This window comes from Panthera uncia, assembly GCF_023721935.1.
Source record: "Panthera uncia isolate 11264 chromosome C1 unlocalized genomic scaffold, Puncia_PCG_1.0 HiC_scaffold_3, whole genome shotgun sequence".
NCBI lineage: Eukaryota > Metazoa > Chordata > Mammalia > Carnivora > Felidae > Panthera > Panthera uncia.
In genome coordinates this window covers 9,570,198-9,586,351 of record NW_026057584.1, presented here as the reverse complement: position 1 = coordinate 9,586,351, position 16,154 = coordinate 9,570,198, and the positions used below count along the sequence as shown (strand labels likewise).

The window sequence follows — 16,154 nt, the reverse complement described above, 5'->3', positions numbered from 1 at the left end:
ATTTTTTAACTAAATCACAATTTCTACTTCATTATAAAATTTAAAATACCCCTTGCTATGTTCCTTGATTATAATTTTAAAATCATTTTAAAAGAAAACTTTAAAGTCTAAAGTTAGACTACTTTGTGATAACGTTCAATTAAATATTCAAATGGCAATCTTAAAAAATGTAAATCATTAACATATTCCTAGTTAAGTCTCAAAAGAAGGAAGGGAATTCATTCTCTTTGTCAACAGATTTTGACCAACATTAACCCAATGCCTACAGTGGTGTAGAAGTAGCTGTCCTCCTCTTTGTACAGTAAATTAATTGTTCCCTGATCTTAAATACATCTAACTTTACAGCGAATTAAATCAACTCCTGAATTTCTATTGTCCTTACTCACACCTTCAAGGAACTAAAGAATTTATCAGTTCAATGCTCAACATTAGATTACAAAAGGAAAAAAAAAATCCACCCATCTTAGAAAGTGAAACTCACAAAACTAGCTTAAATACAACAACGCCCACAATGATCTGACTGCACCTTTCCTAAAATTACTTTAAGCGCAATAGTCTCACTGAGGCCTGGTTAAAAATATTTTAAGATACAAAATACTGATCGTTACTGTTCTTCTGCCTATTGTTTAAGAGGGACTTAATACATTTTCTGTAAAGGATAGTACTTATGGCTTTGTGGGCAATATGTAAATAAATGGGCAGGGCTATGTTCCAATCAAATTTTTATTTACAAAAACAGGCAGGAAGCTGGATTTGTCCCGTGGGTCATACATAGCATGCCAGTCCTTGGCTTACCACAAGAGAGTAAGCAAACAGATGGTACCATAAAGAGACAATATGGGGCCTCCCAAAGTAGGGCTCTGCTTTATTATGCCCATTTATAAATTATTAAAGCTCAGAATACTGTAAAGTAAATCTCCATAAAATAATAACACCTAATCTAGCATACCCAATCAGAATATCACAGTATTCAGCACCTAACAAGCCTTGATGCCTTTTAGCTCATTTCAACAACTCCCTGATTCATCAGACCTTAATGCTCAACATTAATCTTTATTAAAAAGCATAATCTAAGACGCAGTAAAATTTATATCCACGATAAATCAAATTTGCAAGAATAACACAGTAAAATTCATGACAAAATCTTTGTGATAGCACCAGAATGAGCCCATTTAGTAAAATACAACCCAAGGATAGGCAGATAAATGGGTGGGTGTGTATGTTCAGGAGCTTTTATATCATCCTATGGATATTCCTGAGGAAAAAGCTCACTTTCTGCAAAATCTAAAAATAACTGGGCTAATAGTGAAAATAAGATTAGGCATAGTGCACTCAAACCTATGTTATTTTATGATCACATTCCTAACAAAAACATCACCAACTTTAAAGATTAAATCTCCCCTAACATTTGCACCAAATAATCACAGTTGGTCCACTCTTTGGGATCTTATATTTGCGCTTTCTCCTTTCGAGTGTGAATTTTTAGACATTTTCTCTTAAGACCAGCTTCAACAAAATTAAAAAAATACAATTCCGGGGGAGACTTTCCTTTTTCTCATTTTCTGCCTTTATAAATACAGGAGTAAATGGTTTTGAGCTTCCTTAGCGTGTTAACCAGGCAAAGTGTGGTGGTTCTAGAAGTCACTGAAATAGCACCTCCTGCAAATGAATTCTTTAAATCATTTCTGTAAGATTTTTAAGCTTTTTCATAAGATCTTCATAAATAACCAAATCTTCCACTTTAATTGAAAGGCTATCCCATTTCAGTCCATATGTTACCACTGGAGGAAATACTGCCTATGAGCCAACAGTGCTTCCACATTGTATTGACATCATTTCCCTATTTAGCAAGTGTATAAGGGCCAGATCACATTAAACAAACCCAGCTGACAAGAGAACAGACCAATCAACTCTGGGTTATGTGCTTCCAAGACTCAAATGCCTCTTGTTGCCTTTTAGGAAAATCATAGTGACTGCCCCTTTCTAGATACTTTAATTTACTTTTACTGCTATTTATTAAAATAGTTGGTAGTCCAAAGGGTTAAAAACCATCTCTAATCCAGAGGGCATCTAAGAAAGGGCAAAATCTTGTATCAAAGAGCTCTTCTTCTCTTAATGGTAGATAAAATGAGTGACTAGTTACGAGTAGTTAATACATCACGTCTTAAATTTTGTCTCAAATTACTTTTCGTGCCAGACATATTCACAATTCAAATACATGTACATACTACCAAACAAATTATTCGGGGCTTCATTAAATCTCCAAATGTTTTTTATGTGTATACAGACACACATGCATTTTTATGCCTTTAGATTTTATATACACAATTAACATCATAATTTTGTCTTCTGAAAATTAAATGCTTTGTTTATAATGTTCATAAATTAAATGCACGTTTTAAATAAGTCACTGATTTGCAATCATCAGGCTGGAAAGTTCAGTTAAAGCATTTTAAACAAAAAGCTCACTAATGTTCTCAGCAAAATGCACTGTTTTTCTATTCTGATCACAAAATGGAAGCTGATTAGTCTGACCAGTGTTCCCATGTTTAGTTATGGCAAAAATGCCAGCCTAATGGATTCTGTAATTTACGGTAAAGAACTCCTTATTTATCTCATAAAACAATGTTTTAAACATCACTGGCTCTCCCCTCTAGGGAACATTTTGAAAACATGTTAGGGAACAGGGTGTTACTGCCATTTAGCGAGTGTGGACCTAGAGGTAAAAGATGCCAGCCACGCAAGTATACAGAACAGCAGGACCCCATGAAAGGCTGTCCCATGACCCAGACCGCAAGTAGCCTTGGTAATATATGAAACCCTTAGGAGAAAACTTGAAATCTGGCCAGGATATAGGTGAGACAGATGCTCATAACTTCTCGGCTTCTATTCGTTTTGCATGGTTTTTATATACCGTTTCTCCAGTCATCCATGGGAATCAACAGATTACCTTTGGCAGCTCTACCATGGGTCACGTATCATTCTGAAGAAGTCTACAAAGAAAATGCTGCTTGTGGCATTTAAGCATGTTCCTGTAGCTGTCACATTCAATAAACTCAGACGCAGATGCGAGCGTCTGGAAACAGTGCCATCTTGTGTCAAGGCACCCAAGCATTTACCTACGGAGATCTTATTTATTATCTTGAAATGAATTAAGAAACACAAAATATCCGTCTAAACAGTTTAGAAACATAAAATGTTTCTAAATATATAAAACGTAACGTAAAAATAAACAAGTAGAAGGAAAACAACTGATAAACAAAAGGGGCATCATAATAAAGAGGTTTACATTATGTGATACACATTACAGAGTGGGAGGGAGCACTAGATGGGACAGGACGGAGTTGAGAACTACTGGAACAAACTACTCATTTCAACAGATTTGTCAGGTTTGCCAACTCAAATATATGCAAGTCATGACAAGGCATATAAATATGGATAACACACAGTCTAGTTCCTGTCCTCAAAGAGGTCAGTGCCTCATAAAACAAAGTGATCTACCAGATGCTATTAAGTTCTCAACAAAGGGAAAAATTACTTCTAGGAGGAGAATATAGGCTTTATAGACTACATGGCATTTAAACCACACCCCGAAGAATGAAAAGCTGAAGAGAAAGAATGTTCAAGTCAAGCGCAGAGTATAGGGAAAGGCAGAGGCAGGAAAACACGAAACCCACATGGCACCTGGCAAATGATATGAATTTCCCGGAGCACAGAGCTACATTAGGAAACAAGGTTGAAAGGACAGGCCAGGGTTTAAATGCCTTGTCAAAGGATCTAGATTTTGTCCTTAGTAAGGCTGGCACTAGGAGACTGACAGAGTTGGAAACAGTGAGGCAAAAGCAAAATTTCTGTATGTTCAACTACCCAGGGTATATACTAAGGACAGGTGAGTAAACAGAAGTACTTACTTACTGTGTAACAAGAACAAGGCAGAAGGACTGCATGTAATTAAAACTGTGGAAAAAGACAGCCCACAAAAGGGAACATACAGCTCATTACACTTGCACCGTTCCCCCCCCCCCCACCATCTTACAAAGTAGTTGGGTAAGGAGTATAAAAACGAAGATAATCCAAAGTAAATTAGTCATCAGTGATAGATGAGTGATGCAGTATTGAGTATTTCATAGCTAGACTGGCTTTTATAACTGAGTAAAACTTATTAAGACCACCCAGAACACATACATTTAAAGGTATGACTATGTGATAAACATTAATTTTTTTATCCAACTTAATTCTCAGATGACACTCAAGGCAGGTCTATTTCCATTTTAAAGATGTAGGAAATGAGGCTTGCACAAAATCACCCAGTCCCTAGGCAAGGAAAGGTACAAATGAGCCCAGGCATTCTGACTCTCTCAATCTGAAACCTGGCAGCTGTTCCTAGGGACTCAGGGGGAAAAGTAAAAGGCCTATATCCATAGCTATGAAGTTTTTTCCTTCAGCTTCAGAGCTGGTACCTCTGTCCCTAATTGTATACATGTCAGATTAAATGGCTTAAGGTTTTACAGATGATATGTGAGAAAAATGGAAGAAAAGATGTCAAAAAAGGAGACCTCCTGCTTTCTTTTGCTTTCCCTATTACCAAAAAACTGCCTTCCATAGGTGATGCTAAACTTGCTGTTCAACTATTGAAGAAGCTTTTGTATATATTCATTTTTTCATTCACACTAACACTCTTCTAGGAATGCATTCCGATATGGAGAAAACATGTGTGAAAACTGGTGTGAACATCAGATTCCCTCATACTGAGGGACAGAAGGATCAGAGCAAAGCCTCAGTAAGGATAAGAAATCATCTACAGCAGCTGACATCTTACAGGTTCCCAATATGCTTATGATACGACCTTTTTTTTATGATGTGACTTTTAAACAAAATCTCACAGTTGGTGAATAAAAAAGCAAGATACCTATACTGCAAAGAAAGTTAGCAAAACACATGAGATATTACTCTGCTGGTCCAAGAAAGAACTTAACACGGGTAACTATTAAGAATCCAACGTGTTGGGGGAACCTGGGTGGCTCAATTGGTTAAGCGTCCAACTTTGGCTCAGGTCATGATCTCACGATTCTTAAGTTTAACCCCACATGGGGCTCCGTGCTGACAGCTCAGAGCCTGGAGCCTACTTCAGATTCTGTGTCTCCCTCTGTCTCTGCCCCTGCCCTTCTCACGCTCGGTCTCCCTCTCTCTCAAACACACACACACACACACACACACACACACACACACACACTCCACTGTGCCTAACTTCCAACTACAATAAAGTAGCTTCTGTTCCTCCTCAGACCAAGGCAACCATGCCACTGTTTAACACAACCTTGTAAGGGTGCCTGGGTGGCTCAGTTAAGCATCTGATTTTGGCTCAGGTCATGAACTCATGGTTCATAAGTTCGAGTCCCGCGTTGGGCTTTCTGCTGTCAGTCACAGAGCCCACTTCGGATCCTGTCCCCCCGCCCCTACCCCACTTGTGCTCTTTCTCTGTGTTTCTCAAAATAAACAAATAAACTTAAACAAAACAAAACACACCACAACCCTGTAAACCTTGCCTCCAAAGGTTGTCCAAAGGCATGATGGGACAGACAGGCCTTCTCAGCATTACCAAAGCATCACTAGAAGTGAAAAGGTATATGCAAATATGGTTCTGTGGCTAAAACTCAAGAGTATCTAATTACAGCAGTAAGATTCACCATTATTAAAAGAAGCAAGTTAGCAAGTTACCTGGCTAACTCTAGTATACATGTTTATAAAAGCGGTTTCAATTTGGTCCTAAGAAACAATGAGGTCATTTTCACACCACATTAACTCCGTCTCTCTTTAATGTTCTCCTCCTCCCAAAGAAGATAAAGCTTGAACTTCCATCTGCCTCAGCGAAGGTCAGGATAAAAAAAAGACAAAAGGTACGTGCAAAAAAAAGAATAGGAAAATGGTATCCATACTGGTTGAGTAGGAGAATGAAGAAAACATACCAGACGCATGGCTATGCTGCACCAAGTAGAATACAGGGGAACGAAGGGTCTGTTGTAGACATGGGAGGAAGAATGAAAAATGTTTCAAGGGCCTCTGACAGCTATAATGTGCCGTTTACAAATACCCCATTTCTCCTCTGAGCGGGACACACGGTGGGGGGGCACTTGCCGAACTACTCGGAAGTCATGTGCAGCCGCATAACTTGCTCTGTCAAGGGAACGTGAGTGGAAATGAAACCCTTCTGGGGGAAGCCTTGGAGAGCCGGAGGGCAATTCAGCGTGCTCTCTTGTCAGAGCAATGCTACCCGAGTACCAAGTGCCCAGACTCCGCGAGCAGGGCTTGCAGCTGACCCAAGATGGCATGTCCGCTGGCGGCTCGGTTGTCACCTCTACGGATTACTGAGCTGTGTGCTCCCTCGGCAGGGTGCTCCAGCCACCCTGTTACACAGCCCATTTCGACCGTGCCCTATTTCAGTTCTTCCTTCACTGCAGTCAATCACCTTCTCATGACCTTTCCCATAAAAGGCAGTCCTATCTCTGGGCCTAGAAATGCCAAGAAAGTAAACCTTCTTATTTGGAGCCCATACCAGTATTTGTTGAACACCTACCACTTAAGAGCAAAGTAACAAGTGACATAAAAAATTACAAATACAATCCACGCCCTGTAACTAATGACACCACGTGTCAAGTAGAGAGAGACAAATATAGCTGACATGTAACACCTGCTTTGCAACTGCTTCTTCAATTCAGCCTTCAGAGGCCAAATCAATGAGGTCATCCCTAGAAATGTTTCTCACCTGACTCTAATAATCACCTGCACGCCCATTTCCCCCACTGAGTTGGAACAGCTTATAACAAAGGCTATTCTACTCTCAGTTTGATAACTACCAGCCAGCATGGGGCTTACTAGCATGGTGTTCTACAAACGAATGAGAACGATCTTACACTGAGTTGGGCTTACAAGTACATTAAGGCAGGACAGGACTCCTTAAAGCCAAAAGAGGCTTGAAATAATGCACACACACCTCCAGATTGAACACAATTGCTAATCAATCAAACCTAGAAAAGGCAAGAGTCTACACAGCTCTCAAGACCTAAAAGACTGAAACTTCACAGAACTTTAATACACACATACTAATATATTTGTTTTTCTCTGTTCATCTTCTCCCCTAACGCAGGAGATGTGCCGTTGGCTACTTCAGATTCGCATCTTCTCTTTGCTACCAGGAAAGAGAAAGCGTCCAGTCTGAATCATGTGACCGCCCCAGCCCCATCAATGAACTCAGAAAGATGGGAGAGTTGCAGATTCTCCCAGCTTTGGCAAAAGGCTGGCCGGCGCTGGCGATGGACAGTCAAGAGCTGAGTGAAGATCATGTTGGAAAAGAATAACTAGGGGCGCCTGGGTGGCTCAGTTGGTTAAGCGTCTAACTTGGTTCAAGCTCAGGTCATGACCTCATGGTTTCGGGAGTTCGAGCCCCACGTCAGACTCTGAGCTGACAGTGGAGGGCCTGCTTGGGATTCTCGGTGTCTCCCTCTCTCTCCACCCCTCCCCGGCTCACCCTGTTTCTCTCAAAATAAATAAAACTTAAAAAAAAAAAAAAACAAAAACAGAATAAGTACCATTCAAAACACATGGGTGAAGAACTGAGGGAGATCATTCAACAAAAGAGGGTTACTGTGACAAGAGGGGCTCATATCAGCTGAATGCTTTAAAGGTCAGTTCTCCTGTACAGTGGTACAAAGGGGGATTAACAAACTTATTGGTATGCTTATACCAAAAAATATTCTCAAACAAAAAAATATTTTCATTCAGATCTCATTCCTCAAACCTGAACATCTGTCCAATGTTTAACCTTGTTAGTATAAAAACACCAAGAAAATTAATGTGATTTTTTCATTATTAAATTAACAGAAAAATGCACAGTGAAAATAACATGAATAGAATGATGAGAAAAAGCACTCTTTTTCCTGATGGTGATAAGTAAATGGGTTAAAAAAAAACTTATGTGAAACAAATTGACTGTAAAAAAAAAACAAAACAAAACAAAACAAAAAAAAAACTCCCTTTGACCAAGTGGAGACACCTGAGGGTCGCCTGGGTGGCTCAGTCAGTTATGTATCCAACTCTTGATTTCAGCCCAGGTCACGATCTCAGGGTCGTGGGATGGAGCCTATACTGAGTATGCAGCCTGCTTAGGAGTCTCTTTCTCCCTCCCTCTCCCGCTCCTGTTCTCTTAAAAAAAAAAAAAAAAAAAAAAAGAGAGAGAGAGAGAGAGACACCTGAAATACAAACATTTAAGCCTACGCAGAAATTTTGCCCATTACAACCATTTAACTATCCAAAAACTAAAAAGTAAATCTGGAAAACATTGTATAGTGGTTCAGTAAATCATGTGGCCATTTGTAACAATTACCAAAAAAATTGTAATGATGTGAGAAAATGTTTGTTAAGATGCTGAGTTTTGAACAAAGCAGGATCCAAAACCATATTTATAGTGTAATCAGCTGCATGCTAAGCTGTATTTTAAAGGCAAATAAAAACCAAAATGTTAACACAGACCTATCTCCGGATATTTATTTTTGTGCTTTTCTGTATCCATCCCACTGAAATAGATTTTTAAGCGAAACACAAATCTATTTCCTTTCTGTATAATTAACACTGGCTAAAAAAAAAAATCCCTGCTCTGACAATGCTAAGAAAAAGTTATAACCTATAGATCTCATAATCGAGGTTTTACTCTGTAATGAATAACTAAAACTTTGAAGACAAATTTTTTTTAATGGGGCTGGGCAGGTGGAGAGGACTGGATTCAACCATTTCCTCACTCCATTAAAAAATCCGATAGAGTACAGAAAAGAACAGATCACCTATAAACCAAAAAACTACACAAGAAATGGAAAGGGAAATAATAGAGGAGGAAGTCTAGTTAATATATGGACAGAGGAGGACAGGAGAAACAGAGCAGAGAAAATAACCAGGAGATATGAAATACATCCCAAAGATCCAAATTCCTTTTAGCTTAAGAATGAATGAAAACTAGTCTCCTAAAAAGAAAGGAAAACGTAAATGACCTTGATTTGGGGGATGGGCAGGATCGGTCACAGGAGGGACACTATGCAAAGAAGAGCCTAATGCAAGTCTGAAAGAAAACAGTGAATACAAAAATGAATGCATTTAAAAATTCTAGGAGGGAAATACTGCTACTGAAGTCCTCAACTGAATGAGTGGAGGTTTTTCCATTATACATACTTCATACCCTCTTCCAAGTCCTTCATCATAGGAACTGAGCGGTTTGTGCAGTAAAAACAGTTTGGCGTGACGAAAATAATCACTTAGAGTCAAGTGGTTGGAAATCAGGTCCTGACTCTACATACTAGTTGTAGAATGCTGAGCAAACTACCACATTCAGAGAATGGGGGTTACCTACTTATTAGCAGAGCTCCTCTGAGTCTCTACTAAAAGAAGGCGCATAAAAACATTTGGGAGCACTCCACCGGGGCACTATTGTAGTGGTTGCTCTCGTGCCCATCAGCTGAAACGCTGTACCGCTATGAATACACTTTCAAGACCACGTCTATTTTTGAGTCAAAAGCCTAATAGCAGCATTTGACTTAGGAAAGCTGGTCAACAGGAGTCAGCTAAAGAGAACGAAAATACAGTGGTAACTGCTCCCTCCCAATTTATCCCAATCTTCTCTGTCTCCCCCAAATCGAAAGAGAGGTTTCTTAGAGGTTAGTTCACTTCTAGTACAGCACAGTCTACCAGGGCTTCCAATGTCATTCTGGGCTTCGATGAAAAGGTCCTTTCCAGGTTCAAGATTCTATCATGAGCAAAGAATCAAGCTGTCTGAGAGGGGAAAATAAAATTCAAATGAACAAATTTGCATTCTTAGTCAAACTGGTTCAGACTTTTTTGGCTAATAGTCTAAATTTACACGTCATAGTCATTAATTACACTTATCCACATAAAAAGAGGAAAAATGTATCTATTCAGAGTTATTACTAAATTATGGTACAGCCACACAATGGAACATCAAGACTTTAAAAGTCATGTTTTTAAAACAATTTTAAGGACACAGAAAATGACACAAATGATTCTGGGTTTCTAAAAGGGGGGGTGGGTGGGAACTGGCCCTCCTTTGTGTGCTAATTTTCTGGGGAAATGTTTTTTGAGGATATGTGAAAGTTGAAATTGTAAAAACCGAAATGGGCTACATTATGGAAAGAGAGAAGGGATTAAAGTATAAAAACCCTAAGTATACTCTGCTTTATTTTCTTCAGCATGTTTTCTGCCATTCCAAACACATTTTTTTTTCCAAGCACATTTTTAAATTCTACACTTATCCTTCACAACTGAGTTACAATTTTTTTTTCAAATCGTTATTCTAAACTATGGCGGACAAATCATATTAATTTCAGGTGTGCAACAGTCATTTGACAGGTCTACACATGACTCGGTGCTCACCATAGTTAGGTGTGGTCCCCATCTGTCACCATATATTACAATATTACTGACTATGTTTTCTCGATGCTGTCCTTTTCACATCTGTGACTTATTTTAATACTGAAAGTTTGTACCTTTAATCCCCTTCACCTATTTCCCCCATCCTGCCGCTCACTCCTCTCCCCTCTGGCAACTACCAATTTGTTCTCTGTATGAGTCTGTTTCTGTTTTTCGTTTGCTTGTTGTTTTTTTTAGATTATACATATAAATGAAAGCACATGGTAGTGTCTTTCTCTGACTGACTTAATTCACTTAGCATGATTCCCTCTAGGTCCATCCATGTTGCTGCAAATGTCAAGATCTCATTCTCTTTTAGAGCTGAATAATATTCCATTGTACATATATACACCACATCTTCTGAATCCATCATTCTAATGATGGGTGCTTAGGTTGCTTCCGTATTTTGGCTATTATAAATAATGCTGCAATGAACACAGGGATGCATGTTTGGAATTAGTGTTTTTGTTTTCTTGGGGTAAATACCCAGCAAGGGAATTACTAGACTGCATGGTAATTCTATTTTTAATTTTCTGAAGAACTTACATACTGTTTTCCACAGTGGCTGCACCAACTGAACTAATCATTGACAGACTTAAAGCAAATAAACTATAGCAAAAATGTGCCATTCTACAAATAAATAAGAGTTCTATCTTGATTACAACTTTATCTTAGTTCTTTAAACCAATACATCTTAATAACTAATATTAACCATTTCCATTTCTATTTCTTGCCCATATTTTTAAAATACATTAATACAATAAAATAGTTAACACCAATGGGTAGAAAAAGATAAGGGCGCTGAAAACATCGCTGTGGATTTTAGAACCAGTGTACTATGTGAGAGACCAAACTGTCACTCACGTGCAAGAGTCCAAATAGAACCTGAGTATTACTATGTAAAACTCCAGTTGTTCAAAAGGTAAAAGTTACTGATTTTTTTTTCTGCTTTTCAAAAAAATCTCTACATGGGGCTCGAACTCACGACCCCAAGATCAAGAGTCATGTGCTGTCCCGACTGAGCTAGCCAGGCACCCCCAAATTGGTACAGGTTATTTACGTGTAAACACAAGCACATATAAGCATATATATATATATAGCAATAAAGAAGACGAAGGAAAAACATGCCAGTGTTAACAGTGTAAGTCAGAAGTGGATTGTGGAATTATGGTTTTTTCCTTTATACTCTTCTTATTCTCTAAATTCACTAAAATTAACATGCTATGCTTTACAATGGGGGAAGGATATTTTTTAATCAACAGAAAATAAAGTGTGGCTACTCCAACGAATAATCTGATTGTAAAATAAAGCAAAAAACAATTTCAGAACAGAACTCTGCACACTAAGCGTGGTGCTAGCAATGTAACATACTACAGATTGCTGATGTTAACCAACAGCCCTATGAAACAGATCTCCCCACTGTGTGGACTAAAAACTCCGAGGTGTCCTAAAAGATACAACAAAGGACACGCAGCTATTTAATGGCAGAGGCAGTAATTTCACACAATGCTGTCCTCGTCCAAAGTCCATAAGCTCACCTACTAAAAGAGCCTGATGTCAGCAGGATCGGTTTCAATATATTCCTTACATGTGACATTTAAAAACTTTCCTTATAGGGGCACTGGGTGGCTCAGTCGGTTAAGCGTCCGACCTCGGCTCAGGTCATGATCTCACGGTGCGTGGGTTCGAGCCCCATGTCAGGCTCAGTGCTGACAGCTCAGAACCTGGACCTACTTCGGATTCTGTGTCTCCCTCTGTCTCTCTCTGCCCCTCCGCTGCTCACGCTCTCTCTCGTTCAAAATAAATAAATAAATAAAACATTTTTAAAAAGTTTTTTTTAATTTGCTAGACAATATACACATGGTAGTGTCTCCAAATGTTGTGTCAGATAATCGTATCAGAACCTTGCCATGATTTATTGCAAACGAAACATGGATTGGAGAGGAAGGCTTTGCAAGTGAGGTTCTGAGTATTTTATACATACAATGACAGTCCCTGGCTAAATCAGACAAGGAATTTTCCATCCCACAGAATGCATCTGATTCCTCACACTACCCCCCTAGGCAAGTACTCTAACTGAAAAACCTGCGAAACACCATACCACTGAGAAAACGAGAATGGAGAGGCCCACAAAGTCAGACTGCCTCACCAGCCTGTCGGTACCCACACGCTGGTGAAAAATAAGATGGGGAAAAGATTCAAAAGCTACTTATCAGAACTCAAGGTCTTAAAACAAACGAAGCTTCCTTTCAATAAAGTAAATAAAGACCTGCATAAAGAAAAGGCACCACAAACGATCGAAAGACACGCTGTAGCATGTTTAAGAGAGTGAGGAGAAAGGGCAAGCACAACAGGACATGCCATATGCTAACGACCCTTGAATCAGATTTCTGATAATGTCAGTGACTGACAACTATTTTTTGAGCCTAGCGCATTTGGAAAATGATGAAAGAACTGCTTTGAATTCCAGTTTTGTTTGTGTTACTTGGCTCAAAAAATTAGGAAAAAATTACCCATTTGCAGTGAACCATTTAATTTTCTGTCCTCAAAATGAGGTTTTTAAAAAGCATTTTTTTTTCACCACTTACTTTTCAAATTACCATCCAATACATACCTTCCTCCTATCGAGTCGTCTTGTGGTTGGGCCCCGGCAGTGTTCCTCTGTGAACGTCGCAGTGACCCCCCTGGATTGTTATTAGGCCGGTTGGACATTGGCACCTCTCTCTTGAAGGGACATACCCTTTCTAGACACTACCATTCACTGAAAGGAAAAGAAAAATGAGAAAAAATTATCAGCTATATGTGGTACACCACAGAAACCAGATAAGGGGCAACAAAGATGAAGGGGAAATTTCAGGTCAGCAATTTATACGGCCAAACTGATGCTACATTGTCTTATTTGAAATCTGAGTAATGTCATATAAGATGTCAGGAATATACCAAATTCAAGGCATGTGGTCCAGGGCCCAGCACATAAAATTAACATAGATTTCTCATGGAACACCCAGGAAATTCTCAATTCAAAGAAAACAGGGCACAAGCAGAAATTTGTCTTTGCTTCTCCATTTCTTATAGTGTGTAGGAAAGGGCACTACACCCAGCATCAGAACACTCTGGCTCAAGTCCTGTGACAGAACAGGTATTAAAGGGGTCTGTCTGCCTTTGTACAAATCAGAGCCTCCAGCCTCCAACTCCTCAGCCACAGAATAAACAACATGTCATGCCTACTTCACAGTATTGCTGTGAATAACAAATGACATCATAAATGCAAAGGAAACTGTAACACTATGGAGAAATGAGGAGAAAGGGGCTGAAGTCCAGTGAACTAAGAAATGGTCCCAGATATCCTGGATTTCAACATTAGCTGTGCTGGCTGTGACCTTGGACAAGACACTTAATCTCTCGATTTCTTTTTACCTCTTCTGTGAAATCAGTGTATCACCTATCCCACAGAGTCGTTAGCAATACGATATTGAGAACATAATTCACAAATATAACAATTTAACTCGAAACACAGTTCTTAATCAATGTGAACTTTCTATTAGAAATTTATTATGTAGAAAAAATGCTGATACCCAAAGAAAATCAAGTTAACTGATAGACAGGCCCTTATCACCATCATAGAAAGAACCACAATTTGTGTAAATCAAATCTTCACAATTTTTCTTAAGCCTCCAGTCAAACTCCAACTAGGGTTCTTTCATTCTGTTTACTGGGGAGGGAAAAGAACGCATGTGACATCACAGGACACAGTGCCAAAGACAATGCAAATTACTCACGACTAAATCTATTACTGGATTTTGTTTTAAGAGCTTCCATGCTCTAGAACAAGAAGTGGGTTCTCTTTGGAGTTACATATTGACCCAATTCAGCAGCAGAAAAAGATGGTTTCTGTCACATATGCCCACATCATCATCAATATACTAAATAAACTCTGGTCAGAAAGTTCAAATTACTCATGTACTAACTGTCAATTTTGGAAATAAAAAACAGGGAACAGTACAAAACACTGAGAGAGAAAGACTGAATTTACATGTATCAATGTGGAAAGATCTCCCCCAAGATATATTAGAGGGTAAACACTATAAAACTCCTGGCTGTGTGTATGCAGATTTAAAAGACTGCATATGTATCCTTATCTATTGTCTACACATTGCAAACTTAATACTGCTTGCCTTTCAGAAAGAGGACCTGGGGTCTGAGGTCTGAGATGAAAAGAGTCACTGTTGTTATCTACCATAATAAACCATAATAACAATAAACCACAATAAGCCATGAGGTAGGTCACTCTAGCAGAACAGTTAGAAATGCACGGCTCTCGGCTCTCGAGTCAAACTGCCTCTGGCTGAGTTTGAGTCCTGACTCTACGAGCACCAAGTTGTGTGGCCTTGTACATACACTTCTCTGCTTCAGTCTACCAAACGGGGATAAAGAACTTACCTCATAGAGCGGTTGGGAGGACTAAGTGACAAATCCACGCAAACCACTTACCACGGTGCCTACGCTATTCCGAGGGCTCAGTACATATTAACTATTACTCTTATTACTATAGATGCTTATCGCAAATAAATACGACCCTTGTGGCCAAATAATGCATTGGGGGAAACTTCATAAAAACCACTATCAAGGTGAGTCTTACATTTCTAGAGATAGAGTTTCAAAGTGAATTTTGCTATAAACACAATCAATAGTGCTTTTAAGTAAGGATTAATTACACAATAACCTGAGAAGTTTTGTCAAAATATGAACGCCCGGCTTCTGCCCTCAGAGATTCTGATTCTGTGGGGACAAGGACCGGAAACATTTTGAAAGACCTCTCCTGGCAGTACCGCACCCGCGAACAACCGCACCCTATTCAGGAATTAAGCAAAAGCCATTCTATCTCAGGATTCGCCCAAGAAGCTTTACTAATTCAAACATCACAGTGCCATTTCATTTGGACCCTCAACAGCATGGAAACAAGAGAAGAGCAAGCTACCGCTGTCTTCACTTTGAAAAGCAAAGAAGACTGTTAGCGACCAAGACTGGTAGGTCTCACTAGCCTGAAATGCACACTGTAGGTCACGGGATGTTAAGTCATTCAAAGGGATCGAAGCGACACCGGTCATTCGGACCCGCAGTTACCGAAGGCACCTTAACAACACTCCCGACTTCTTCCGAGTTTGTCCACCAGTACCGGTGACCGTTACCATCACCAGCCCACGGCCTGTTCACAGATAACTCTTGCTAAAGACAGAAAGGGTGGTGGCAAATAAGAAGACAGTTATTTACCCAAGTGCTAACTGTTTTTTAAGGAAAGCTGCCAGGCTCTGTTCAACTCTGGAGTACGAAACCCCAAAAAGTAAATCTATGATTAACATAAAATATATACAGGACCTCCCCCTCTGCCGGATTACCAATAAATCCAAAGCTGGAAGGGACCATCCAGGGCGACCAATTTAACCCTTTACCAATCCAAAAAAGTTCAAGCCATCTGTTGAGGATCTAGTCCTCTGAATCTGACACTGAGATCTATCCCTTCCGGAGATCACCACTACCTCAACTTCAACCAAACTGAACTCCTCTGGCTCCAGGTAAGAGCCCAAATATTTTCACCATACAGTGATTTTTTTCCTTCTTGTTATACTCTTATGCCTACTGCATTTTATTAACTAAATTTTAAAACACACATGTGTGAGTTACACCAA

At 39.3% G+C, this 16,154-nt stretch overlaps 1 protein-coding gene across 20 annotated transcripts in view; it reads right to left on the bottom strand.

Annotated features, from left to right (window-relative positions):
- Positions 1–16,154, bottom strand: part of TRIP12 (thyroid hormone receptor interactor 12) — a 138,801-nt gene that overhangs the window by 85,440 nt on the left and 37,207 nt on the right. For 19 of the 20 annotated variants that reach the window (XM_049614728.1, XM_049614724.1, XM_049614727.1 and 16 more), the window contains exon 2: positions 13,082–13,228. In XM_049614728.1, the coding sequence (XP_049470685.1) occupies positions 13,082–13,179 (98 nt within the window). In that variant the 5' untranslated portion in view covers positions 13,180–13,228. Of the gene's footprint in view, positions 1–13,081; positions 13,229–13,407; positions 13,865–16,154 lie in introns of those variants that run through there. The other variant, XM_049614726.1, reaches the window with a different exon arrangement.